Below are 27660 nucleotides of genomic sequence, written 5' to 3'. Positions count from 1 at the left end.
AATGTTTATGAAAACTTGCATTCGCCTATGACTTTCTGGTCCGTGGTCGTAGCTAGTGCATGATACACCTATTTCCTAATATGAACTTGCTGAGTACGCTTGTACTCATCCCACTCTTAAATCCCCTGCTTAGCTATGGAGGCACCGGAGGAGGAACTACCGTGGAACTCGAAGACAAAGAAGTCAACTGCAACAAGATGAAGAATACAATCAAAGAAGTCAATGGAGTCAACTTCGGCATCAGCTAGAGTGGAAACTTAGACTAGTAATAGAAGGGAGCCTTTCCCTAATCCTAGCACCTAAATAGCTAGATTTCTATAGCAAGCCTAGTAGCTCTGAAGTTTAAGTTAGCAATAAGTTAGATTACAAATCGTTCTTCTGGAGCTTTATTTGAAGTTTTACCTCACTGTAAATAAGAGGCTGTGTTGATCTTTTGTAAACAGCTTGTGTATCCTTCTATAGACATACCTTGGACTCGCATATGTTTCTGTTGTACCACTCTGAGGGATGTAATATGAGTGGAACGGTGTTTCACTTGTGTTATGTCAACGACTTGTGTACTACACCATGCAGTGGTACGCTGGGTCATCACAGGATACTTCCCAAATGGATGAGAGGCAAAAGGAGTACATCAACCTTGCTCGCGACGAAGTGTTGGCCAAGAAGAGATTGTTGATAGCCAACATGAACACACCCACGGCCGCCATGTTTGGAGGAGGCATGCCGACGTTTGGAGGAGGCATGGGAGGCATGGCCGGCATGGGAAGCATGCCCATGCCCGCCATGGGAGGCATGGCCGGCATGGGAAGAATGTCCATGCCCGCCATGGGAGGCATGGCCGGCATGGGAGGACCAAGCTATGGAGGAGTGTTCGGAGGGAATATGGGAGGCTCGGTGAGTGGTGTGTATGGGACTATGGGAGCACCACCGGGAGTATTCATGTCGTCCTTGGATCCTACTATTCCTCCTTCAACCCAAGATGACAAGGAAGAAGAAGCAAAAGAAGGTGTTGACTTAGAAAATGCGGAAGTGTGAGATGCATTTGTGATATGCAAATTGTGTGTTCCACTTTGTGTCCATTTGAACCATATGTTGTGTGTCGTTGTTGAACTACGTCATTTTGTGTGTCGTTCTTGAACTATGTGATGTGTGTTGCACTTTGTGTTCATTTAAACAATGGTACATCATTTTGTTTCATGATTATATGTGAGTGTTTGATCTTGTTGAATGAATAGTAGTGTAGAAATATGTTTTCCGCGCCCGCGCGCGCTGTATTATGGCGCGCCCGGCGGAGGGCTAATTTTACCGCCCGCGCACGCGCTGCATTTTAGCGCGTCCGACGAGGCAAATTCTGGCCCAGCGCGCGCCATCCGTTTGCAGCACGGCGGACGCGAGGTATACCGCACCGATTTTTAGTGCGCCTGTTGGAGATGCTCTAAGGCTAGGTTCCAAAAAAAGCACGAATTAAGTCACCCAGTACATGATTGGGTCATTATTTAGTACTCCAGTACTTCCATAAGAAGCATGACTGATCACCCATACTGTTCGAGCACTCCACACACAGTGAATCACCTAAGATCGATCAACATGTACGGATGCATGCGATGAGTGCACATGTTGTAAGGGATTTCATAAGCATGCATCATAAGTCATAACCACATGCTCAATCGCTCGTCAGTTGGCCACCGCTCGGAGCTTCATACCGGCGGCGCAGTGGCCGGGGACGCCGCAGATGAAGTAGTTCACGCCCTTCTTGAGATTCAGCGTCGCGCTTCCGGTCGCTGTTGCTGCCGCGTCAGCGGCCCTGCGCACCTTGCAGCTCCGGTACTCCGAGGCGCTCACGGCCACCGCGTTGTGCGCGCCTGGCTGGTACTTGAAAACTGCACGCACAAGTATAATTAACTATGCTTGTCTTAGATCCTGCGACGAACAAAGCTTGCACACTCCATGTTTTTAATTGGCTTTTTTTTACTTGTAAGAGAGGAAGGGAACGCAAGAGAGAGTCTCTACCGAGCGTGTCACCAGCCGCGAAAGCCTTTCCAGTGGCCCAACTGTCATAAGAAACAGAGAAGCCCCAGCCCTTGGAGTCACCCACGACATGGGTTTCAGCAAGCACAGTCGTCGTCGAACACAGAAACATCACGAAAACCAGAGCCACAAGGCTTGCACTGCATCTTCCCATGGCTTAACTATGTACCTAACTACCTAAGATCTTAAAGGTACAGTGAGTGTAGTGTAGTTTTATCTATGCTAAGTGTCTTGCAATCTTCAACAAGCTCATGGTGGTATTTATAGTGGTCTGCTGTTGGGTCTTCTTAGTGCACAGTTACAGCCTATTTCATTCCCTAGCATTGGATAATCGACCCTGCCCCCACCAAGGTAGTAGTGTAGTAGGCCACCAGCGAGACTGGCTTTTCAGAACCTGGGTGCATGTGAACCCACTTTTTTAAAAGTGCGTTTGTGATGTAAAAATATGTTTTAAAAATCGAAACATAAAATGCGTGCAAAGGTGATCTCAAACATGTGCCCTGGACATTAGTTTCGTGACGAAAAAACCTTTTAATTTGCCTCGGCAAAAAAGTGAAATTTTGCAGGGCTATATAGCAGTATATATGTGACGTATTTTGTCTTTTTTTAGTTTCTGAAATTAAAAATTTGGTTTCTCCGCGAAAACTTTCTACGCACACATGGAAGTATGGAACATGAATACGTACCCGTTATTTTTATTTCAGAATTTTTTAACATTTGGAAAATACATTTCCCACCTGGGTTCACGTGCACCCAGGTTCAACTGGGACTTTTCCGCCACCAGCCCACTATGAACAAACGTAGGTTCGTCCTAGGATACTTTGGGCTCAGCTTCCACATGGTTCATTTTTTTAGCTATATACAAGTTCCCCCGGTTTTTATTTATTTTAGTCTCTGCTTCTTCTTGCTGCGCTAGCTAGCTTTTTTTCCTTGACGTACACCCATCCCACTACAATGGCCAATCAAGTTACAATGTTTACAAATCCAAGTATGTATTGTCGGCAAAAAAATCCAAGTATGTACATGGGCCAATACAATCATGGCGATGTGCTCTACTTAGGTTAGGTATAGTGGGGTATACACCCAACCACATCCTCTGCACTACCAGTAAACTAACACGGCATGTGTAGTGGAGGGGTTTTGATCTGTTCAGTCAGCTTATCTTCCCTTCAATTCGTAAACACTTGAGATCTTTTTTGGTAGTTGCAAATTGAAACACTAGCTTCTTGTAATTCAATCCCTGTGGAGAACATGATAAACCCCCTCTACTACACTTTCATCAGATTGTCTTGTACAAGAAGGTCTTCAGCTCAGATTGTCTTGTACAATCCCTGGGGAGGAGTACTTTTTTTGCAGGAGGGCTTCAGCTCCAACATCGATTGAGAATTGCCCGATTTTGGATTAGATTCCAAGAAAATGAGAAATAACAAGTCGGACCCTACTGCGCCCATAACAGTGCCAGAAATTTTACTTTGGTTGGTGTTTTTTTTCCCACTCTTTACGGATGATGGGGTCTTTCCCCCAGGTTGACCTCACATTTCAAGAACATGTGAAGACCCCAAGTCTAGGAAATGGAATATAAGTTGTACTTGAGACTAACAGATGACAAGCATCTCGTCGTGTCTCACGGCAGGTATGTCCAACTTGTTGATCTAGATTCTGGAGTTCATACTATCTGGTTAGCATATATATGACCAATCATGTACTAGTCAAAGGGTACGTGTTTGCATAATCTCGCCGACTAGGCAGCAGGCAGCGACTATTAGAACAATTATCATATATGCAATATATAATCTCGCAAACAATTCACAAAATTGTATGATCAAGGACAATGCTCCCTCTGTACTGGTTTACCAGGCCGACACGTAGTTTAAGAAAAAAAAAGTTTGACCATAGATATGGTTAACAAAATATGAATTATATGTCACAATGTTAAGCTTCATGCACTAACCAACTATTCCAAAAGACCGATCTGATGGAAAGAGCTAGGTAATCCACTTATAGTTTAACATCTACCCTCACGTGTGACGCAGCGGAGTAACAGCAATTTATAGAATAAATTGTGAAAACCAGGACTCAAACTCGAGACCCTGGCTCTGATACCATGTTAAGCTTCATGCGCTAACCAACTATTCCAAAAGACCAATCTGATGGAAAGAGCTAGGCAATCCACTTATAGTTTAACACACAAAATTATATCATTGGATTCACATTTTTGTGACATATAATTTTTTATCTTGTTAACCAAAATTATGTTTAATTTTTTGTCTTGAACTACATGCCAGCTAATAAACTGGTACGGAGCAAGTACAAATAACTTAGGGATACATTGGAAAATAGCATTATCACATTATTTCCTCTAACACATACTTCCAACACCTTATTGGTTCTTGGGGAATTCTGATTGAGTGATTAATTTACTTCAACGAAAGTAAACCTTGAATGCAAGCATTGATCACTGCCATGCTTGGGACATTGGTTCTTTGCACCTTGGAGTACCTTAGGAAATAGCTTCACACAGAGTCACAGACTCACCTTTTGCTTGAGAGTGTCCGTCAGACATCAAAGGTTGCATGAAGTTCCCAAGGTTGCGACCAAAAAAAAAAACATTCGGGTGATCCCGTGACCTAATTGAGTTCCTCTTTTGGTAGAAAAGAACACCTTTCCTAATTTTCAGCTAGCTGAAATGCCAATTCGGCTCAGGTCAGATCGCTGGCCGTACCTTCTAAACGTTAGCGCGAATCTTGGCGCTGGCACGTCGCTCGGTTCTCGCCCGTCGCCCTCCGTTTTCTATCCAGTTTTTTATACTGGTTTTTCAGACGGTTGGTTTTTCTTTTTGGCCTTTTCGGTTTGTATATCAGCGTCCATGCCCTTTGTCGGTAGATATTTTTCACTTTATTTTCATTTCTCTTTTTTGTCTGGCAGCTGAGAGAGCTTTTCTCCCGCGGTGGTGGTGGGATCTCCCGGCGAGGCCCTGGGTTCCCCCGTGCGGCGGCGGAGAAATCGGTGAAGGCCACCGAGTGACGAACCGGGAGGATTCCGCTCGCTCTCGTCCTCGTGTTCCATCGCTCTGTGGAAGTGAAAAGCATGGGTTTGCAAGGATGCCAAGGAGCTGGATTCCTCCATGCCGGAGCTTCCAGGGAGCGACCACTGTTTCGAGGTGATGGTAGAAGGCTGCTGGCTGGGTCGCCGGCGTGACTGGTACCTTTCTTCTTCGTTGCTCCAATTTCTATTTGTCTTTTACTCCTCTATGTGCGCCTTCACATCTTAGTGTTCAGTTTCACGCGCGGATCTGGTAATTTTGTGTTGTTCTTAGGTGGTGCTGGGCAGAACGCGAATTCATTGGTTTGTGAGGCGATTCTAGGATGCGTTCCCCCATGATATTCCCCCTGCTAGTGTTTTTGGGACGTCCTTGATTTAACAACGTTAATGGTGAAGATAGCGAGTAGCAGCAATGAGTTTTTAGCTTGGTCAAACTCGTATCTGAAGTTACTGTCCGTAGACACTGGAATAGCAGATTTGATTCCCTAACTGCAAGTAGTTTATGTTTTGCACACCTGTTTTCATCTACTTAGTTATTGGAAAGACTGCTAGAAAAATAAAGACCAATCGAGTGAAACTGACTCTTTGTATTTTTGCAGTGCTGGTTGCTATTTGTAACCTTCATTTTCCTGACAATTCTTGTGAATTTATAATCTGTAGAACACCTGTTGTTATATGGGATATTGCTTTGGTAATGTTTTCATTAAGGCATCAGTAGGGTAAAATATGTTCATAAAGTGTGTTGTTAATTGTTTGATTAGGCCAACTTGGCCGGTTGTCCTCAGCAACAGCTCTAGAAGTGTAACATAATAGTGTATGGGCACGTCAAAAGCAGAATTAATTAAGGTATCGAAGTTGGTTCCTCTCTGAGATGGATGCTTTTTGTTGGTACAAATACATGAATATGGCCAGTGCGTTGTGACAGGCTCGAATTGATCGAATCGGGCCTGGTTGAATTTATTGCTGAATGGAGCTAAATAGACTATCAGTCCAAATTATCACCACCGACTCTGTATATTAGTGTCTGCCTCTCCTGTTGTGTTGTCTTTTCCATCCAGTCATGGTTCTTGCAGTATGAGTCTCACGGGCAGTAATTAAATTGTCATTCTGCTTTTTGATCACTACCTTCCTCTGAGAGTTTTCTTTTTTAGTGGTCTATGGACATTTTCGCCGGCAAATTTCTATAATCCCACTATCATCAACCTGCATGCATGTAATATCTTTTTTATTTTCGAAAGGTAATCTATGCATCAGTACTAATTTGTCAAAAAAAATTGCTTCTTCAAGAAAATCACCTGGACTAGCTGCATGTTGTTAAACATTCTTATATAGTTATATCCCATGGATTATCATCATATTCTCCGAGTAATTTAGAAGTTGATCCTTGATTTGTTTGACCACCAAGAAGCAACCCTCTGTATGAGAATCCTTCCTGCAACAATTTCATAGCAATTTCATATTATTTCTCTTATGCTAATTGAAACATATTTTTCTCATTTTTTCTAATAGTATTGGTGCATGCCTGTGTGAAGATTCATCTTGAACATCGTGTTGCTGGAAAGCTTTGTGAGTATATCCCTGAATCAATCTGCAGTACAATATTTGCAATTTCAATTAGCGTAGAATCATAGCATGGTAGAAGTTACAACATAAGACAATTCTGATTGAAGCAACAATGAGTGACTATCTACATACATCGTAGATAGACCCCCAGAGATGGGAACCTCAGTCTCTCATTTCTCATTCTTCTCAGTTTTTATCTCTTTTCATTGTTTAGCTCAGTGTAATCATTTTTATCTCAGTTTATCATTGTTTATCATTTACCTCAGTCTCTCTCTCTGATTATAGTATTCATTCTTTAGTTTCTTCATTACTACTTTCTTTTCTTTATTTCTTCATGTTAGTCTCTTATTTTCTCAGTTTTTCATTTTAATAGAGCTGCTGCCGGCGTCCTTTTCATTATCTCTGTCACTTAGTCCTATAATTTATCTCATTTTGTCTCTTTATTTTTATTTTCTCCTCAGTATTCAGGCATCTTTGCTCAGTCCCTCCTTCTCTGTCTCTTCTTCTCAGTTTTATTTGTTCAGTCTTTCCTTCTTCAGTCTCTCAGTTTAATTTGCTCGTTTTAATTTATTTACTCAGTCTTTATTTCAGTCTCTTCTCATATTTATTTGCTCAGTCTTTTATTCCTTGGTCTCTCAGTCTTATTCTCTCAGTGCTCCTTTTTCCATTTTCATTCCTCCGATTTCCTCAGTTCATATGAAAATTCTATGAAGTTTCTGATTTTTTAGTCTTGCATTCTTACTTGTATCTTAACATGGGGACTTCTGCCTACGTCTATACTTAAGTTAGATGGATGCGGGCTCTCTCTCAGGTATAGAGATGTTGAACGCCCTATTTAGCCCCTCTTGTCTCTGTTAGGACAAGTTGTTGTTTGGCAATATTCAACCATTCAGTCTGGCGCTCCAATAATCAGGTATCTCGCTTGGGTGGAAATTGCTAATAATATACAACATCATGCTACAAATGAATTGTTCTCAACCACCTGTAATTTGTTATCATGTCATCTCATTCGTTGTTAATCTCATTTATTGATGATCTCATTCAATTTTATTTTCTCCAGTCAATTTGCAGTACCTCATTAGTTTGTTTCTCAGTATATTATTGCCTCAGTTGTTTTCTTAAGTCTCTCAATGATGATTCATCAAGCATTGCAAAATGTTTGATCATTTCATTTTTGTTTTGTATCTTGAATCTTAAGTTACCCGTTGATAAAATCAGACAATATTGGCTGCTTAAACGATGATGAACAACATCGCTGATGGTGAGAATGTTGGCTGCTAAATCATTTTCTCTGTTTTCATTTTTTTCTGATTATCTTCGATGTTTCTTTCTCCATCCACTTAGTATTCAACATCTCTTCAATTTAGTGTAGACGGTAGATTTTGATGGTGGATACAAGTCCACTTTTGCCATAGATCAGAGGAGGAGATCAAACAGTGGATGCTTGTTCGGTTCTACAAGGAACAACAAGGTTAGTCTGTTTCTTTGATTTTCAGTATAATATTCTTTGTTTGTCAGTTTAGATTTGCATTGTCCCTCTTGTCATTCTTAGTCCATTTCATCAGTTTTGCAGAAAGATATACTTCAATGTCCCTCTTGTCATTGCTAGTCTATTTTCTTAAGTCTGTAGAAAGATACACCTAAATGTTTTTTATTTCCTCAGCTCTGTATACTCTCATTGTATCTTATTAGCTCATTGTAGCTTAGCTTTTTGCAATGTTCATAATTTATCATGTAGTTTCTCGTTTTTCAACCTCATAGTGTTTACTTATTTCCCAGAAGCATGTTTAGGTAGTGGAAATTTGGGTAGGTGACGTGACACCATGGTTGTTTAGTTACTATGCTACTCACCAGCGCAGAAGCCTTGGTTGATTTGCTAGTTAGCATTGGTGGAACTTTACACTAGGTTACGCCTTTCCCTAAGCCTACCAAGGAAATGAAGTATTTCTTCACCTTTTGTTTTTGTAGTGATGCTGGGTCTGTCCTATGATATTTTCAGTAATGGGATATCATGACTTTCCTTTGCTAAATTTTTCTGAATATCTTTCCTCGCAGAAATCGTATAAGCTGGACATGCATTTCCTAACTCGGTACAGTACTGAGTACTAAGCTGTGATAAGGCAAGCCAGAGATCTCAGGAAATTCTACCCCCTGGTATATGTCCTCCGCTCCTACTCTATGAAATATGAACACATCTTCATGCCATGTTACTACATCTGTTTCAATTGATCAATAAGCTGATAACAAATAGCAGAATAGTAGCTGTTTTATGAGTTGCCTTCTTCCTAGCTTCTTTTCTCCATACAGTCGTATCATGATCATGTGGCAAACATATAGCTATAGAAACATAAACTTTGGCGGTTTTTTATCAGTGCTCCACCAAGCAAAGTAGGCTTAGGTCATACTAGCATCCATTGTAGTTTTACCCTATGACCGCCTGGTGACATAGGAAATTTTTGAATCATTCTTAAATTGACAGAAAGAGTCACAGAAACCGAGAGGTGGCAGCAGCATAGTAAGGCTGGTGGCATAATATCATCCCTTTCTTCAGTTTTAGCTCATAGCCATTTTTTGAAATATGTTGGACGTGCATATGACAATTAACATGACTGGCCTAGGGATATGCCCGTACACCGAAGGATGTTGTGGTTTTCACTACTTGTTGATACCATCAAGCATTTACCTTGCAGACCCAAGACAATTCGGTGGGAGATGTACACGATTGATCAAGAAAAGAAAGGAGGTTTCTGAAGTACAACGGGTTGCCCAAATATTTTGCATTCTTCATTGTGCCGTAGTTTTCCTCATTTCCGTCCATCATGGATGTGGATCTATCTTTTTCTTGCCCGAGATTTCTTTGTTTTTCCTCTTTCTTTTTCCTGATTTCCTGTGTGGTGCCCGTCGTCGCTGAACCAGGCTGCTTTTGCATGGGGAGGAAGAAGAAGAGGGAGATGGTGACGTGGAGGCAACTGGTGGACCAGGCCAACGGAAGTAGAAGGTCCAGTTTCCTGTTTTTTTGTGAAATCCTCAACAGAGGCTGATGTATAAATAATGGGCTATACTCTTTTTCCAGTTATTATGTACAAGAGCCCAGTTTTAAAAAGGCAGATGTATAAACAGTGGGCTAATGAAAAAAAAAACCCAGGAAAAACCAGGCTGGCCGGACTAATCGGAATTAATTTGTTTGTGTTTTTGGTTTCCCGGACTGAACGGAATGGAGTATCTGTTAGGGAAAATGGAGTATCTGTTATGGAAACGGAGACTGAAGAGATCAGTGAGTACTTATAAAATCTGACTTGGAGCGAATTGCATTTTCATCTAGATGATGGTTAGACACTCCCGAAAAGAAACAAAACTGCGGTATTAATCCCATCGTAATACAAAAACGTTTGAACATTTTCAATGGTCATCCTCCCGCGACATAAATAACATTGGAGTATAATTCTAAGAATTGATGGGGTTGGAATCTCCATCATATTTCTCTAGTGTAGGTGGCTTGAACCTGCAAGCGATAAAGGCTTCTTGTATCTCTCTTAACAAAGGGTTGCAAGCTGGCCCTTCCCCTTAGAGCATCTCCACTCGTCCCCCCGACGAGGCCCCCGAGCGACGTTTTTTCCATCCGGACGGCGAAATTCGGCCCAGTCGCGTCCCCGGTTTCTCGTTTTCGTCCGGATTTGCCCTTCATCCATCCGGCGAGCCCACGCCATCCCCGGCCCCCCCGGGGCGCGCTCGGGGACTCCGGACGAAAGATTTTGGCGCGAAACGTCGTGTGGACCCGCGTAGTCGGCGACTGGAAAACCAAATCCTGTAGATTTTCTCTCCAATTTGCTTGCATATCCCCATTCCCTCCAATTTGCTTGCATATCCCCATTCTCTCCCGCCGAAATTCCCCAATCTCCTCGTCTTCTAGCTCCAGTTCCCGGCGGCGTCTTCTCGTCCACCACCGCTCTCCTCCTCGTCTTCTCGTCCACCACAATGCCGCCGAAGGCGCCGGCGAGGAAGATGCGGGCGAAGAAGACGAAGCCGCCGGGCATGTCGAACGCCGAGTGGGCGGCGGACGAGAAACGGCGCGAGGTGGAAACAAGCGGCGGGGCGGAGAGGGTGAAAAAAGCCGCCGCCAAGAGGGCGGCGGCGGCGGCCCAGGACGAACAAGCGAGGAAGATCAGCATGGCCTTCAGCGGCGGCAGCATGTTCTCCGGCCAATGGCCGGCGCAAGGTACAACCAGTTCCCCGTCGTCCTTCTCCCCTTCGTGTACTCGCCGTCGCCGACTGCCGTGTTCCAAGAGGGCGCCTACGTCCAACCGTCCAGGTCCACGACGTCGCCGCCCGAGCTTGACGTCGGCGGCGGCGACCTGTTCGAGGGCACCTCGCCGGCCCTGCGACGAGGGCCGCTCCCGTTCGGTGCGATGGCGGCGCCGAACGAAGAGGAGATCCACGAGATGATCACCTCCGGCTCCATGGCCGCCGCTGCGAGCCCGGGGTTCTTCATGGCCGCCGCCGGCTGCGTGCCCGGGGTTCTTCATGCAAGAGGAGACGAGGGCGACGGCAGCCGTGTGGCGGCGCGCAACGAGCATCGGGAGGATGTTGCCGACGGAAGCCAAGCCGTCGAAGAAGAAGACGAGGAAGAAGAAGAGCCAACTCAAGCCGCCGCCAACTCGTCGAAGGGGAAGAAGAAGAGGAAGGACTCGCCGCCCGCCGAACCGCGTATCAAATGGACGCCGAAGGAAGAGGAGTGCCTCGCCGAAGCTTGGATGACCGTGTCCACGAACGGCATAATCGGGGCCAATCGGTCGTTCGACACATACGGCTTCGAGTGAGGCAGGCGTACGAGGAACGCAAACTCGTCGATCCCTACTTCAACAAGACGAACATGAACGTGTACCGGGGTGACAAGGCAATGGCCACCCATTGGGGGATCATGCAGACGGCATGCAGCAAATGGCACGGCATACAGGAGGAGGTCGACAAACGGCCGATCAGCGGCCACGACTTGGAGCAAAAGGTATGCTCGGCCGACCCTGCATCACCGAGGTACATCGTCGTTAGCTGACCCGTATCGTCGTGCTCTTTTTTTCCCAGCTACGCCGAGCTTTGGACATGTACACGGACGACACCGGCCTGCAGTTCAAGTTCCTCAACGTCTACGCCCGCCTCGAGAATTGCGAGAAGTGGAAGGAAACTCGTACGACCCTCTCGAAGAGCAAGACCGAGCAGTACAACCCCGACGCTCCGGCGGCTTGCGCGGCGGAAGGGCGCCCTGAACTCGGCCAGAAGAAGCCGAAAGAGCTCAACCGGACGGACCATCCCGCCGACAGGATGCAGGCGTCGATCGACAAGTGCTGGGCCGACTTGAGGTCGCACGCCGACGGGAGGAACGACAAGTTCGACGGCAGGTGGCGGGAGATGCTCGCCAACCAAGGCGTCCGGATCGCCCTGCTGAAGATGACGGCGGCGGCGAAGAAGAGGAACACAGACTTGGCGTTCCTCATGGGCGGCGGCGACATGGAAATGGACGAGGAGACGAGGAATTGGTACCAGGGCCACCGCAGCGACATTCTCCGAGCCACTACGGCCAGTCCTTCGTCGTCTCCGCCGGCTTCTACCTCGTCTACCTCACCATCTACCTCGTCGACTGCGGCTGCTTCGACGTCCACTGCCGCTGCTTCATCGTCGCCCGCCGCAGCCGCTTCGGCCGCGGCGTGCGAGGAAACTGGTCCGTCGGACACCGCCGTGCCGGCCGGGACTGCCGACGAGCCTGTCTCCGTGTAATTTCCCTCCGATCGCCGATCTGTGGCTGATCCTTTTGCTCCTTTTGCCGATCAACTGGCCGTACTTGTAGCGCGGGACGACGATTTGTTTGAATTTAAACTCTATCCGCCGAACTCCGGGTGGACGACTAATTTCGTCCAATCCGGCGGTTGTTTCGTTCGGATTTAGGCGTGAGGAGCGCCAACGAGTGGGGATGCTCTTAGGATTTAAGTCCATCTTCGAAGGAGTTTAAGTCAACAAATGACTACGAGACCTTTGGCGAGGGGGAGAGAATGTGTGTATTTCTTTGTTTCATGGCAAGTGTCTCTGACCCTCTTGGCGCGAACATTGTTCCTTGATGTGATCGGTCACCTTGATCGTTTATTCCTTTCTGACAAACCTGATCTTTGCATGGCAAAGCGGGGACCCAATAGGGATTGAACCACTCTATGGGCAATTGGCGAAGGGTTAGCGAAATGAGCAGCACATAGCACCGACGCTCTGCCCTGGATAAGGCCGGACCTTCTTAATGTTTCCATTGGTTGTGCCCGCGAGGGGATGGCACCAGATTCCAAGGCAGCAGCATTGTTGTTGATATAGCTAGCAACGGAGTGATCACCTTAAACGTGGAGCAACCAAGGATAGGATAATGTTTTCTTAGCCTACTTTTCAAAAATAAAAATAAAAATACTCACTTACTATGGACAAGCATTTAGCATGACTCAAAGTAGCACTAAAGATCAGCACAATTATGTAGCCAGAAACACGCTTTGAAATTTGTTTACGTGGTTCCATCGGAAACTGATATGTTATTCACCTGGGAAATGCCTCAGGAAATCAAAACGGGACAAAATATTGAATTGATAAGATCAAACAGGTGTGCCAAATGACCAACAACCAGATTGCATGACCAGTACACGCACACACCAACAATCTTGACAAGGTAGCCAGCCATCTAAAACTATACCAGCTCGATGTCGATGCCGATTCTTGTTGTCAATAGTTGGAACATAATGTGATAGCTCAGCCAGATGCACGTAATGCACTACAAAATTGTAGAGCACGTGGATTATTTCGAGAGGAACAGGCCAGCTAATAGTTATGAAGTCCACTCCTCCTATCACTAGTAGGTACAACAAAGAAACAATAAGGATGCTTCCTACTTTTAATTTTATAAGTTCCTAATACCACCAATTTGGATCCATGAACAAACATCATCCTCGTGCAGGTGACTTTGCTGGCAATAAACTCGGTTCAAGATGATTCTGCAGCGAGGAGAAACAAAACAGCATCAATTTTTTCAGAACAATTCAGTAACAAGGTTCTGCTTAGGGGACGTATCAGGTGAAAACAACACAGTTCCTGAAAATCTGAAAATATCTGTAAGAGCCGTTGGATCTTGTACCAACCATCCGATCAGCAGCCTCAGTCCCACCTCCACCCATTTTATAGAACAACCCTTGCAGTCATAAGAAAGAACAATCGTGTCCCCACTGGACCCCTCCTCTCTCTCTCTCTCTCTCCAGCCCTCAGATTTGGCTGCCCATGGAGGTGTTTACAGGTGATGACCGGCGCCGCCTCTTCCAACGACCCACTGGGAATGCTCTCGCAGCAATTCCGGCCGCCATATCGATTTCTTGCAGGATTAGTGCAGTACATCCAGCTGCAGTGTTTATATTCTTGAGTTTGGAGTTCGTGCTTAGATTCATTGTTCAGGCTGTCTGCGTGCCTGTTCTGATTCATCTCTTGAATTATGAAATTTCTTGACCCGTTCTACTATCAATCAGCTAAAGATTTCCTGATTTCCTCATTTGATTTGCTCATGATTTATGGGACTTTTTGCCCGATCTAAATGGTGGAATGTTCATTCTATTTTTATTGTCCAGATCTGGTTCCGTGTGTGTTCACGATTCCCTTCCTACGTATGAATGGTGCTTGCCTACTGTTGGAATCAAATGATGGATATGGATGCGTCTTCTTTTTTGCTCATGACCTGGTTTAAATCCAAACTGCATGATCTATGTCTGCGCTCGTTCTAGTCATTCGTGACATCAACGAAAGCAGGATTTTTTTTTCTTTATTTGTGCTAAGATCTCGTAGTGATTAAATATTAAGCATTCCTCAGTGATACAAACTGGTCTGTCCAGCCCATCCCCCAACCGCGAGAAGAAGACTCTTCAGTGGTACAAATTACTCTACGGGCATACATTGGCCCAGGTGGTTTTCTGCAAATGTGCCTAGACTGATTGGTGGTGGGAAGAAGACTTCAATCCAGCTGTTGGTACATGATCCAAGGGCTAGAAACAAGAATTTGCAGATTTGCAGAACTTGTCCATTTTCACCAGATATGCCCCCGTTCTGCTTATCTACTTTGTGTCACTATCCAAACAAGCACATTATCCTTGTCCAGTGGATCTTTTTTTTCCTTGCTCACTGCCACCTAAACATGCCAGCTCTAAACATCAAGGTTTGACATTGTAATTGGAACAGCTTTGCACCGACGGTACAAGCAAAACAAAAATACATAAATAAGTTATGCATGTGCTTACCCAGTTATGCCAGGATTCATCTTTATAATAAACCACTATGATGATTCTTGTTGGTAATATCTGGAACATGACATCATGACAACTCACCAGGAAGATAGCCAGCGCACCAGTGTTACACACTAAATGAGACCACTTTAATAATTAAATCACTATGCTGCTCCCAGATAAAGAACCTTGATCGGCAGCATATGGAAAACAAAGTTTCCACGATTCCTTTTGTCTACCATCGAAACCGATGTGGCCTCATATACATCTTCTGTATATATAGGTCTCAAGAGAAGGCTACACATAGACATCAAACCAACAAGCAACAATTTCCCTTTCATTAGTTCTAGCCCAACACAGAGATTAGTTTCAGAAACAGATATGTCTTTTGCTCTAAGATCGATAAGCTTGCCATCTAGGCATCACACCAGAGAGGCGGAATTACAAGAAGATCTGTACAGCCTAGAGAGAAGCATCTCATCATCCATTACCATCAAGACGATGTGTGATGGTTTGAGGAGGCTTGGTGACATCTACTGTGATGTTGAGGAGATCATCCAGTTGCCAAGCAACCAGGTTTGCTCCTCACAGCACAGGAAGATGCTGGATGGAGAGATGGAATGTTCTCTCCAGCTGCTGGATCTCTGCAACACCATGCAACAGATCTTCGTCGAGCTGAAGGCCATCATCCAAGAACTGCAATTGGCTCTAAGAAAAGGAGAAGAAGCAACTATCCAAGCCAGGATCCTGTCTTATATCCAATTGCTGAAGAAGGCTGGAAAACATTTCAAGAAAACTACCACAAAGAAGACGTCTGACAAGATGGACTGCGGGATGGTCAGTCTACTGACCAAGGCCAGGGAGATGGCTCTCTCTCTACATGAGTCCACAGTGCACCTCTTGTCAAAAAAAATCGAAGCACCTAAACAGTCCCTTATTTCCAAGGCATTTCACAAGAAGAAAGTTGTTGTTTGCGAGGAGAAATTGCAGGACTTAGAGTGCAGTATGGGAGATCTTGAGAGTGGAGCAGGACATCTGTTCCGGAGATTGATTCAGAGCAGAGTTTCTCTCCTAAACATTCTTAGCTCATAGATCTCCAAGAGCCTTGTCACTCACAATATCCTGTGATTAGCATCCAATTTTTAGAGGACTAGCTGATCTCATATTTTGCCTGATATGTATATATAATACAGATGTACAGAAAATTACAGACGCAATTCCAAAATTTTGATATATTTCAAGCTCGCAAATAGTTTTGTGATGTCATAATTCTTTTTTTCTTTTGCAACGGTCAGTATACTTTGGTTGATATCCTTATTTGGTGGATCTTGCTTGGTGTACATGAAACATGCCAATTTAAAGTCACTATGATTGTGCAACTGCAATTCCATTTTCTTGTGTAGAACTGAATGCATATGTAAAATAATCAAGCTACTACAAAAAAAAATCACTCTAAAAATTAATATCTGGGTATCGACGGTATTTACAATAATTTTATATCATTTTGTCGCGTGAGATCATTGATATGAAATTCCTTCATTTTTTCGAAATGGTTTGGTATTAACTGAAGCTGTTACTCAAGGTGCCAAACTTTTTTGTTGGATGCAGCGCATCTTTGTTTTATTCAGCTAAACAAGCTATCTCCAAACTACAAGGTTTGCTCGCAGTTACCACAGAATTCAACCTGAGAGCTGGACAGCTAGGAGAGTCTAGGGCAACACATGTGTCACAGATACATTTTTTTGTTAGCAAGCCATTATATGGTTGCTTGAGCATGCAAATATGTCAAGGTCTGAAAGTCCACTGTCCACCACTGAACTCCACGTCTACCAACAGAACCAACTATACTATTGATTCTTGTTGCCAATTAATGGAACATGGGAATGTGATTGCTCATCTCGAGGAAAGTGGACGCAACAAATACTGTACTTAACACGAGGCATCTTCGGTGTTATAATTGTTCCGCAGCTGTTAGATCTTAATCCTTGGCAGACAGCATCTTGGAGATGAACTGGCATGATTCTTTAGGTGTACCAATTAAGTACCAGTGCTTCCACACTTCTCTATAAATAGGCCTCAGGGGCCTGGTAGACACATCAAACTAATAGTTCCTCTCTTCAACCAAAATTACAGAGAAAAGCTTCCAGATCAGAAATGGCTTTCCACCTAAGATCGATAAGTTTGCCTTCAAGGCCTCAGGCCAACGAGGCCGAAGTCGAGCAAGGGTTGCTGAGCATAGAGGCAAGCATATCTTCCTCCACCACTATCAGCACCATGTGTGATGGTCTGAGGAGGCTCGGAGACATCTACAATGGTGTTGAAGATATTATTGGCCTCCCAAGCAACCAAGCTAGGAAGATGCTAGATGGAGAGATGGAGCGCTCTCTTGAGCTGTTGGATCTCTGCAGCAGCATGCAAGAGATCTTCATGGAGATGAAGGCCATCATCCAAGAGCTGCAAGTGGCTCTAAGAAAAGGAGATGATGCAGCTACTCAAGCAAAGATCATGTCTTATACTCGTTTGGCGAAGAAGGCCAAGAAACATTTCAAGAAGACCATGAAGAAGGCTACATCGGAGGGTGGCAGGATGGTCATGCTATTGACAAAGGCTAGAGAGATTTCTGTATCTCTACTGGAGTCCACAATCCATCTTTTGTCGAAGCAAATCGAAATGCCTAAAAAGTCTCTCATCTCCAAGGCATTTCACAAGAAGAAGGCAGTTGTTTGCGAGGAGGAGGAATTACAGGAGTTAGAGTGCAGTATCGGAGATCTTGAGAGCGGAGCAGGACATCTATTCAGGAAACTGGTTCAGAACAGAGTTTCTCTCCTAAACATTCTTAGCTCATAGATACTCCACGTCACTCTTGACACCCTGTGATTGGCATCCACCTTTTTGAGGAATAGCTGATCTTCATGCATTTTTCCAATATGTATGCAGTACAAATGTACAGAAATTATAGAAAGAGAAACCAAAGTTTTGATCCATTTTGAGCATTTCGTGTTTGAATATGTGCTTTATGATATTCCGATATCAATGGTCTGTGGATCTTGCTGTGTGTCAAGTACACATGCCAGGTCGAAGCCACAAGGGCTAACTTGCAGTTAGCATAATAAACTGATATATATAAAATAACCCAGAGTGGTACCAGTTGTACCACCACCACACGGATGTGCAGTCTGGCACTAAAATTAAATATTTCTAGTTTCAGAATGCATACACAAATTTACTGAAATTTACAATCTTCAGCATGCATATCACGCTGGAATTTTACAGTGCATAGTATTACTAATTCAGGAGCACAAAAAAATGCCACAACCATGTACCCTAGTTTTTCTTAGATAATGAACCATGTATCCTAGTACATCAGCATCTTTTGCTCGTTCTTAAGGATTATGCAATTCAAACATTAATTTTAGAACAGTAAAGATAGTGCAAAGTTCCCCAAGTGGAATGTTTCGCACATTTTTCATATCATTCTCAAATCTCAATACACTACTACAAAGTGATTCTGTATATTTATGACTAGTAGAAAAACAAGAGCTGCGCCCAGAGCAAAAAACAGATATGTAGAGGAAGATCAGGGAGTACAGACAGACCTCGTGAAGACACAAAGAGAGCATGCTGGACGCCATCGGTGACCTAGACGGCAGGCTCCACGGCGCCACCACTTCTGTTTCTTCATTTACCCCTTGTCGTTTTCCCCTCTGCATTCTGTGGCAAGAGTCCACCATTCAGGCTCACCCCATCACCCGCTCAAAACAATGCAAAAACTAGCCTAGCTCATGAATAAAAATAGCATTGACATTCTGGGCCCAGCGACTCAGACCAGATTAGTTCATGGCTTGGCCAACAGTAACAAGATACACGTTAAAAATCAATATAATCCAATCCAGTTCCTATAAATTAATTCATGTACTAAAACTTAAATATTTAGACGGTATTTATTCATCTTCACAATTTTCATATTTATTTCAAAATTGTTGCGAGCAGCTATGGCACATCGAAAAGTTAAAGAATCTGCATAGCACATAGCTTCTGTTGAGATCTCAACATGCATCACATTATGATATTCAGATCAGATACCAAATGTTTCAGAGCATAAACAATGCCAGGGATGATGCATGAACGGATCAAATTAGTCAAATTCTGTCACCCTTACTTGAGACACAACTGCAGAAGAAAAACATTAAATAACACAGTACCAGCCTGTCTTGTGCATGAACACAAGATTCTTCTTGTCTGCCAACTCAGATTGAGATTGCTGGGCCCTTATAAGTAGTGAGAAGCCAAAGAAAGGATAGAATGGTGGATGGCGCTGATACGTCAAGAGTTTCTCTGATCCTCATCGTTTCTTCTCTTCCAGCTCCATACAGACGGAAGGTGGAAAGAAGCGAACTGGGCTTGCTGAACTGAAAGTATCACACTTGCTTCCATCTACGGTCTCTGAGTTTGCCTCCTTATTCTATTGATCTCACAGATAGTATCGGAGCAGGCGAATAGCTGCAGGTATTGAGTGTTGTCTAGCTGCTTGACCTCTTTAGTGGGACACCAGAAAACAATGACTGTAAACTGTTTGTTCGAGTAAGGATTCGGTCCTTCCTGCATCCACTCTGTGAAGAAGCCACAAGAATAACTGAAGGAAGTTAAGAAGGCAAATACTTTGAATCTAGTTAGAAGGAATATGAAATAGAACGGCCAGATTACTTACATGAGAGAGCAAGACAACCGTCTCGCTACTTAAGCAAATATTGCAGCTTCTACCCAAACAAATTGAAATGATAAGCATCAGACTAGAGTTGGATATTAAACACATGGAGATCGACAGAGTCTGATCAGAAAATAGATCCAGAACACGTGTTCCAATTCTGAATAGTCTCAGCTGCTTCTTTTTTTGCCAAGGATACTATCAGCTTCTAGATACACTTCTAAGTGTTAAGTAGTTAGGCGTGTGTGTGTTGTAATCCCACCAGCCGAATTATAAGGCTTGAGTGGTTATCTAGGTTGTGTTCTAGATGGTTCCTTGTAACAAATCATGTATATCCCTTTTGGAGTTGTTAGGTTAAACTCCCTATATAAACACGCAAGGTGTGCCCCGAAAGGGGTATGACACTTTAACCTAAACTTCTACATGGTATCAGAGCTGATCCTCCTAAAACACATCTAGCGACAAAGCCTTCCGCCGCCGAGATCCCATCTCACGACGTCACCGCCGGCCAACATGTCCTCCTGTTCTTCCTCAACCCAGATCACTTCGGGAGGCTCCACCTTCGGCACAGGCGTGACGGAACGGCTGGGCAAAGGCAACTTCATCCTCTGGCAAACCCAAGTTCTGCCGGCGGTCAGGGGTGCCCGTCTCATGGGATACCTAGATGGATCCATCGAGGCACCCAAGGAAGAAATTGAAGTAAAAAAGGGCGACGAAACCGTCACCGAGCTGAACCCGGCTTATGAAGATCGGGTGGCGTCGGACCAGAAGGTCCTTAGCTTTCTCGTGGGATCTCTCTCACGAGAGGTTCTCCCCTACGCCGCTGGAGTGAAGACGGCGGCCGAGCTCTGGGAGATCCCGCAAGACATGTACGCGGCCAGATCGCGTGCACACACCACCAACACCCGTATTGCTCTTGCTAGTGCTGAAAAGGGCAACAAATCTATGGGTGAATACGTCACCATGATGAAGTCTCTGGAGAACGAGATGATCTCCGCCGGGAAGACTCTTGAAGATGAAGACATGGTCTCCTACATCCTCGCAGGCCTCAAGGACGACTCCTACACCGGGCTAGTCGCAGCCATCCTCACCAGACCCGAGCCAATCACGGTGAGCGAACTTTATTCGCAGCTTCTGTCTTATGAAAGTCGTCAGCAGATGCTTCGTGGCGTCTCTCAATCTTCTGTCAATGCCGCTACTTGTGGTGGCCGTGGCCGCTTCGGTGGTCGTGGTGGAGGCCGAGGTGATCAAGGCCGTGGCCGCTTCGGTGGCCGTGATGGTGGCCAAGGAAGCTACAACAATGGTGGCAACCATGGTGGTGGTGATCGCACACCGTGCCAGCTTTGCAATGTGGCGGGCCACACCGCCATGAACTGCTGGTACCGCTTCGATCAGGACTTTGTTCCTCGCGAGCGGACAGCCGGCAACGTCAACTGCAACAACAACGGCAGCGGTGGCTGGAACATCGATACCGGCGCCACTGATCACATCACAAGCGAGCTAGAAAGGCTGCATGCCCATGAACGTTATCATGGCGTTGATCAGGTGCACGCTGCTAATGGTGCAGGTATGAATATTGCTCACATTGGTAATTCTATTATTCCCGCTCATGATCAAAATATCCATCTAAAAAATGTCCTACATGTTCCTGATGCTACAAAAAAATCTTGCCTCTGCACATCGACTCACCAGAGATAACAACACTTTTGTTGAAATTCATCCTGAATTCTTTTGCATTAAGGATCAGGTCACGAGGAAGGTGCTGCTTGATGGACCATGCCGCGATGGTCTCTACCCTGTCCCCAAGTCATCATCATTTTCACCATCACCCAAGAAAGCTTATGGAGTCTCCAAGCCATCTCATCATAGATGGCATAGTCGGTTAGGCCATCCGGCCTCTCCCATAGTTCAGAGGGTTATTAGTCACAATAAACTTCCTTGTTCTAGTAAGAATAGTGAGTCGATATGTGAGGCTTGTCAAAAGGCAAAGAGTCATCAATTGCCTTATTCGAGATCCACTAGTGTCTCACATCATCCTTTAGAGTTGATTTACTCCGATGTATGGGGGCCTGCCCCTGATTCTTTTGGTTGTAAGAACTATTATGTTAGCTTCATTGATGATTTCAGCAAGTTTACATGGATTTATTTGATTAAACATCGCTCTGAAGTATTCAATATATTTCATCAATTTCAAGCTCTTGTTGAACGACGCTTTGATAGAAAAATCATCACTCTCCAATCTGACTGGGGAGGAGAATATGAGCGATTAAATTCCTTTTTTCAACAAATTGGCATCACTCACCGTGTTTCTTGTCCTCATGCCCATCAACAGAATGGCGCTGCTGAGAGAAAACACAGACATATTGTTGAAGTTGGCCTCTCACTCCTTGCTCAAGCATCCATGCCATTAAAATACTGGGATGAAGCATTCATCGCTGCGGTATATCTTATCAATCGCCTCCCTACAAAACTCCTTGAGTTTTCTACTCCTCTAGAAGTTCTTGAAAAAATTAAACCCGATTATCAGTCCATGCGCATTTTTGGGTGTGCTTGTTATCCCAATCTTCGACCCTTCAATGCTAGAAAACTAGAATACCGATCTATCCAATGTGTATTTCTAGGATATAGCAATCTTCACAAAGGTTTTAGGTGCCTTGATATTAATTCTGGTCGAGTCTATATTTCTCGGGACGTCATCTTCGATGAGACAATATTTCCCTTTGCTAAACTACATGCCAATGCAGGACAACGTCTCCGTTCAGAAATCCTCCTCCTACCGTCCCATCTCCTAAATCCATCTCAATTTGATCATGGGGGCGAATTTAGAATTGATCCAATTGAGGATGATATTCATACTACTGTTGCAGCTAACAAGCTAACAATAATCTTGAGACTGTGCACAGCAATGCAGAAGAAAACAGAGAAGAAAATGGAGTGGAAATTCCTTCGGAGCGTCATCGCATGCTCCACCATCATGGCACGGAAGCCCAGGGTCGTGCGGGACCCGCTGCAGGCGAAACCGCGTCGCCTAGCTCCTCTTGTCAGCCGCACCTTCACTCAGCGCGCGCCACGCCGGGTCGTGCGTCCGCGCACACACGCGGTGCTGGATCTTCTGCATCGCCTGCTACTGCTGCGTCCAGCCACACCAGCACGTCTGGATCCCGTGTGGAGACCGCCGATTCCGAGGCAGATTCGGCGCAGACCTCGGCAGATCCTGCTGCTCCGACACGATCTGCTCCGGGATCCACCCCAGATGCGGCTGGATCTTCTGTGCCGGTTCAGAATACTGCATCGACTGTGCCACGTGTGACCACTCGATTGCAAACCGGGAAAATACAGCCAAGACAGTACAAGAATATGGTCAGGTATGCAAATCTCGCTACCTCAGGAGAACCTAGTAATTTAGATGATGCTTTAAAAAATGAAAATTGGAAACAAGCAATGGATGAGGAATATGAGGCACTCATGGTGAATAAAACTTGGCACCTAGTTCCACCAAACCATGCTGGCAAAAATATAATAGATTGTAAGTGGGTTTATAAAATTAAACACAAAGCTGATGGTAGTATAGATAGATATAAAGCACGCTTAGTTGCTAAGGGGTTCAAGCAGAGATATGGTATTGACTACGAGGACACGTTTAGTCCCGTAGTTAAGTCAGCTACTATTCGTCTTGTATTGTCTATTGCTGTCTCCGGGGGTGGAATCTTCGACAGTCTGGATGTGAAGAACGCGTTTCTCCATGGTGTTCGGAGGAAAATGTCTATATGAGACAACCGCCTGGGTATGAAGTCAAAGGAAAAACTCAGTACATCTGCAAACTTGATAAGGCCTTGTATGGGTTGAAACAAGCCCCAAGAGCATGGTTCTCAAGGCTGAGCACGAAGCTCCAAGCGCTTGGTTTTCGGGCTTCCAAAGCTGATACCTCACTATTCTTTTATTCCAAGAGAAATATTTCTATTTTTGTGCTCATTTATGTTGATGATATAATTGTGGCTAGTTCTTGTCGTGAAGCAACCTCAGCTCTTCTTCGAGATCTTCAGAAGGAGTTTGCTTTAAAGGATCTTGGTGATGCTCATTACTTTCTTGGCATTGAGGTGAAGAAGACATATAATGGTCTACTCTTGACACAAGAAAGGTATACTACAGATATTCTAAAACGAGTAGGGATGCTAACATGCAAACCTACAAGTACACCCATGTCAACTAGTGAGAAATTATCAGCATATGAAGGAAATTCCCTTGGCTTAGAGGATGCCACGAGATATAGAAGTATAGTTGGTGCTCTACAGTATTTGACTCTCACAAGGCCAGATATTTCCTTCTCTGTCAACAAGGTTTGTCAATTTCTACATGCACCAACCACTTCTCATTGGACTGCTGTTAAGAGGATTTTGAGATATCTTAAGGATACGCCTAATTTTGGTTTGAGGATTAATAAATCACCCTCTATGCTTGTAAGTGCATTCTCTGACGCAGACTGGGCAGGTTGCCCGGATGATAGAAGGTCTACAGGTGGCTTCGCTGTTTTTCTTGGTCCTAATCTTATATCCTGGAGTGCAAGAAAACAAGCCACGGTTTCTAGATCTAGCACAGAGGCTGAATACAAATCTCTTGCTAATGCTACAGCAGAAGTCATGTGGGTGCAAACATTACTCACTGAGTTGAGAATTCCTCATCCTTTGGCTGCAAGATTATGGTGTGATAACATGGGTGCAACTTATCTTTCAGCTAATCCAGTTTTTCATGCAAGAACTAAGCATATAGAAGTTGATTATCATTTTGTTCGAGAAAGAGTGGCTAGAAGATTGTTAGATATAAAATTTATTCCAACAGGAGATCAAGTTGCAGATGGATTCACAAAACCTTTGACGGTTCGCCAACTCGAAGCCTTTCGTAACAATCTCAACCTAGATAGGTTGTGATTGAGGGGGCGTGTTAAGTAGTTAGGCGTGCGTGTGTTGTAATCCCACCAGCCGAATTATAAGGCTTGAGTGGTTATCTAGGTTGTGTTCTAGATGGTTCCTTGTAACAAATCATGTATATCCCTTTTGGAGTTGTTAGGTTAAACTCCCTATATAAACACGCAAGGTGTGCCCCGAAAGGGGTATGACACTTTAACCTAAACTTCTACACTAAGTATCTATGTGATTGGAGTCCACCTTTGAAAGGAATCACTAATCAATCATTCAAATAGATTTCAGTATCCAAAGAAGATAAAATGTACATCAGTGAACATACAATTTTGCCTACCCATCATATGTTTCCAGAATATTTCACTTGGTGTTTTCTCGATTGGGAGGTGCGTTCTTCTATGCGCCACTTTTCAAGCATATAGTTGATCTGGCTGGCCACAGAAAAGCAATAGAACAGAGAAGGAGAGTAATTTATTTATTTCAAACTTCGCAAAAAATAAAGAACACCGTCTTTGAGAATCAGCTGGGGTGGATATCAAGCAACAAGATTTCATAAATAAACATGATGATAAAATGTCGTCACCAGGGACAAACACATCAAAAACTCGTTTCTATAATTGTTTTGACATAAAATGGTGATGCTTTCCACATGGTGGGTGGTTCAATCTGAAAAGTGGGGATAAAATTATGAACCAACAACAAGCCCATGAATACATGATCCTGGGTAGTGGATCTTGTCTTCCATCTCCTAAGCATGCCAGCTCCAAAAGACGAGGATTCAATTCGTAATTAGCAATACTATCACTCAAACAACATATCTTATAGAATTGAAAACAGGGACTAGCCAGTATGACAGCTCACAGAAAATGCCAAGTTCACATGATGGCATGAGCATGCAATTTCACCACGATACATGGCCGGACAATACCATACTACTAGTTCTTGCTGCCAATTTATGACAATAATATGTTGGCTCATTAAGAGGACAACAGACTGAAAAAAAAAGAGCTAAACAAGAGACGACTTTGCAATCGCTATGCATCTGCCAGATCTCCCTCCATGGCAGACAGCATCTGAAAAAATAAATGGTATGATTCTTTGTGTCCAATAATCAAATGCTCCTGCTTGTATGCCTCTTCTGTATAAATAGGCCTCAGAGAAATGGTCGACACATCAAACCATAGGCAACTCTTCTCCTCCTCCTCTCTTCAACCGCAATACAGATAAAAACTTCGAGTCTGAAATGGCTTTCCACCTAAGATCAATAAGTTTGCCTTCAAGGCCTCGGGCCAGCGAGGCCGAAGTCGAGCAAGAGATGCTGAGCCTAGAGGCAAGCATCTCTTCCTCAACCACTATCACCATGATGTGTGATGGTCTGAGAAGGCTTGGAGACATCTACAATGGTGTTCAAGAGATACTTGGCCTGCCAAAGAACCAAGTCGCAAAGATGTTGGCTGGAGAGTTGGAATGCTCTCTTGAGCTGCTGGATCTCTGCAGCACCATGCAAGAGATCTTCGTGGAGATGAAGGCCATCATTCAAGAGTTGCAAGTGGCTCTAAAAAAAGGAGATGGTGCAGCTGCTCAAGCCAAGATCCAGTCTTATTCTCGTTTGGCGAAGAAGGCCAAGAAACATTTCAAGAAGACCACGAAGAAGGCTACCTCTGCAGGTTGCAGGATGGTCACACTATTAACCAAGGCTACAGAGATGTCTGTATCTCTGCTGGAGTCTTCAGTCCATCTCTTGTCAAAGGAAATCAACATGCCTAAACAGTCTGTTGTCTCCAAAGCATTTCACAAGAAGAAGGCAGTTGTTTGCGAGGAGGAGCAATTGCAGGCGATAGAGTGCAGTACTGGAGATCTTGAGAATGGGGCAGGACATCTGTTCAGAAAATTAGTCCAGATCAGGGTTTCTCTCCTAAACATTCTTAGCTCATAGATCACTCCACACCACTCTTGGTACACTGTGATTGGCATCCGCCTTTTTGAGGACTAGCTGATCTTGATACAATTTTCCCAAGATGTAATTATGTATATAGCACAAATGTACATGAAGTTAAAATAGAGAGACAAAAAAAGTTTTGATCCAATTGCCCATTCCACGCTTCAAGATGTGTTATTTCATCTAAGTATATGCTTACTTGAAAGATCATTGTATCATGGATCTTGTTGGGCATACAGTAAACATGGCAGGTCGAAGTCACAAGGGCTAAGCGCATTATAAGCAGAATAAATCAATTTAATACCAAGATTACCCACCACCACCTCCTCCACCACATGGATTGGCAGTCTGGGAGTGCAGTTGAATATTTCTAGTTTCAGAATGCATATTTAATTTGTTTAAATAAAATGAATTTATACAATCTACATCCATATCACCCAAGCATGACAGAGTTTACAATATTATGAATCCAGATACCAAAATAAAGCCACAACCATGTACCCTAGTACCACACAAAAAATTGCCCTTTCTTAGTTATCAAGATGGGACCGCAAATATTCTCGTTTTTGTATCATCATTGATACACTAATTGATGAGGACATGATAACCTGCGATTTGAAGGCATATTTTGGTGAAAAAGATGAGACTACGTCGAGGACGACTTCAATTCAAGTAGGGGAGGATGATGAGGACATCGCTATGATAGATACAACCAATACTCCTACAACCACATCTCAGGTACCTTCGTTACTAGGAATCCTTCCTGATATATATGAGAATATGATGCTGCCTAAATCAAATGTATTTATATTATTTAGGATTGGATCTAGCATGGACGCCAAGCATTGGATTAGGAACGTGCATGGAGATGGCAGCAGACACCGCAAGGATTCGGGATGGCATTGCAAGCGAGGATTTCAGAACATTGAAGCCACCATAGTGAAGCAACGATGCTTGGATGAATTATACAAGTTACTCCATCATAAAATTCGTCCAAAGAGTTATTATTGGTGTCTGCGTCACCTTATTTAATGGGCCAGGCCCATGTATTTTCGGTTTAGGTATTTTAGGGGATTTTAAGAGGCCATATATGTGGAGGAAGGCCCATTTAGGGGTGTTTTTGGCCAACCCTAGCTGGTTGGACGAAAATCCCTTCACTTCCCCATATATATCCCTCCGTAGCCG

At 44.1% G+C, this 27660-nt stretch overlaps 4 protein-coding genes and 1 long non-coding RNA gene across 7 annotated transcripts; 4 read left to right on the top strand and 1 right to left on the bottom strand.

Annotated features, from left to right (window-relative positions):
• Positions 1–1674: 1674 nt before the first annotated feature.
• Positions 1675–2182, bottom strand: LOC124680579 (basic blue protein-like). Its single transcript, XM_047215647.1, has 2 exons — positions 2011–2182; positions 1675–1880 (listed from the first exon to the last, which is right to left on the bottom strand). The coding sequence occupies exons 1-2, from the start codon at positions 2180–2182 to the stop codon at positions 1675–1677; spliced, it is 378 nt and encodes a 125-aa protein (XP_047071603.1).
• Positions 2183–4944: 2762 nt separating this feature from the next.
• LOC124661013 lies at positions 4945–9363 on the top strand. 3 transcript variants are annotated; one of them, XR_006990092.1, is made up of 4 exons: positions 4945–5229; positions 6580–7894; positions 8006–8104; positions 8689–9363. It is a non-coding gene; the product is annotated as an uncharacterized LOC124661013 (long non-coding RNA). The 3 variants fall into 3 exon arrangements; XR_006990076.1 differs by lacking the exon at positions 4945–5229 and having other exon boundaries at positions 5523–7894; positions 8689–8787; positions 9324–9363; XR_006990075.1 differs by lacking the exon at positions 4945–5229 and having other exon boundaries at positions 5523–7894.
• A 5933-nt stretch (positions 9364–15296) lies between these two features.
• LOC124680570 lies at positions 15297–16007 on the top strand. Its single transcript, XM_047215635.1, has one exon. It carries the CDS (start codon positions 15297–15299, stop codon positions 16005–16007), a length of 711 nt encoding a protein of 236 aa, XP_047071591.1.
• Positions 16008–17069: 1062 nt separating this feature from the next.
• LOC124680563 lies at positions 17070–17762 on the top strand. Its single transcript, XM_047215623.1, has one exon. It carries the CDS (start codon positions 17070–17072, stop codon positions 17760–17762), a length of 693 nt encoding a protein of 230 aa, XP_047071579.1.
• An 8017-nt stretch (positions 17763–25779) lies between these two features.
• Positions 25780–26472, top strand: LOC124680555. The gene has a single exon (XM_047215610.1). It carries the CDS (start codon positions 25780–25782, stop codon positions 26470–26472), a length of 693 nt encoding a protein of 230 aa, XP_047071566.1.
• Positions 26473–27660: the final 1188 nt, after the last annotated feature.

The sequence above is a fragment of the Lolium rigidum genome, chromosome 1 (genome assembly GCF_022539505.1).
Source record: "Lolium rigidum isolate FL_2022 chromosome 1, APGP_CSIRO_Lrig_0.1, whole genome shotgun sequence".
NCBI classification, from domain to species: Eukaryota; Viridiplantae; Streptophyta; class Magnoliopsida; order Poales; family Poaceae; genus Lolium; species Lolium rigidum.
Note: the sequence above shows the minus strand (reverse complement) of the source record. Positions and strands in the feature narration are given on the sequence as shown.

Excerpts from the sequence above, each read along its gene's own strand:
- LOC124680579 (XM_047215647.1), bottom strand. The coding sequence starts at position 2,182 with ATGGGAAGATGCAGTGCAAGCCTTGTGGCTCTGGTTTTCGTGATGTTT. Across the intron at positions 1,881-2,010 it reads CGCGGCTGGTGACACGCTCG|TTTTCAAGTACCAGCCAGGC; the intron begins GTAGAGACTCTC and ends TTGTGCGTGCAG.
- LOC124680570 (XM_047215635.1), top strand. The coding sequence starts at position 15,297 with ATGTCTTTTGCTCTAAGATCGATAAGCTTGCCATCTAGGCATCACACC.
- LOC124680563 (XM_047215623.1), top strand. The coding sequence starts at position 17,070 with ATGGCTTTCCACCTAAGATCGATAAGTTTGCCTTCAAGGCCTCAGGCC.
- LOC124680555 (XM_047215610.1), top strand. The coding sequence starts at position 25,780 with ATGGCTTTCCACCTAAGATCAATAAGTTTGCCTTCAAGGCCTCGGGCC.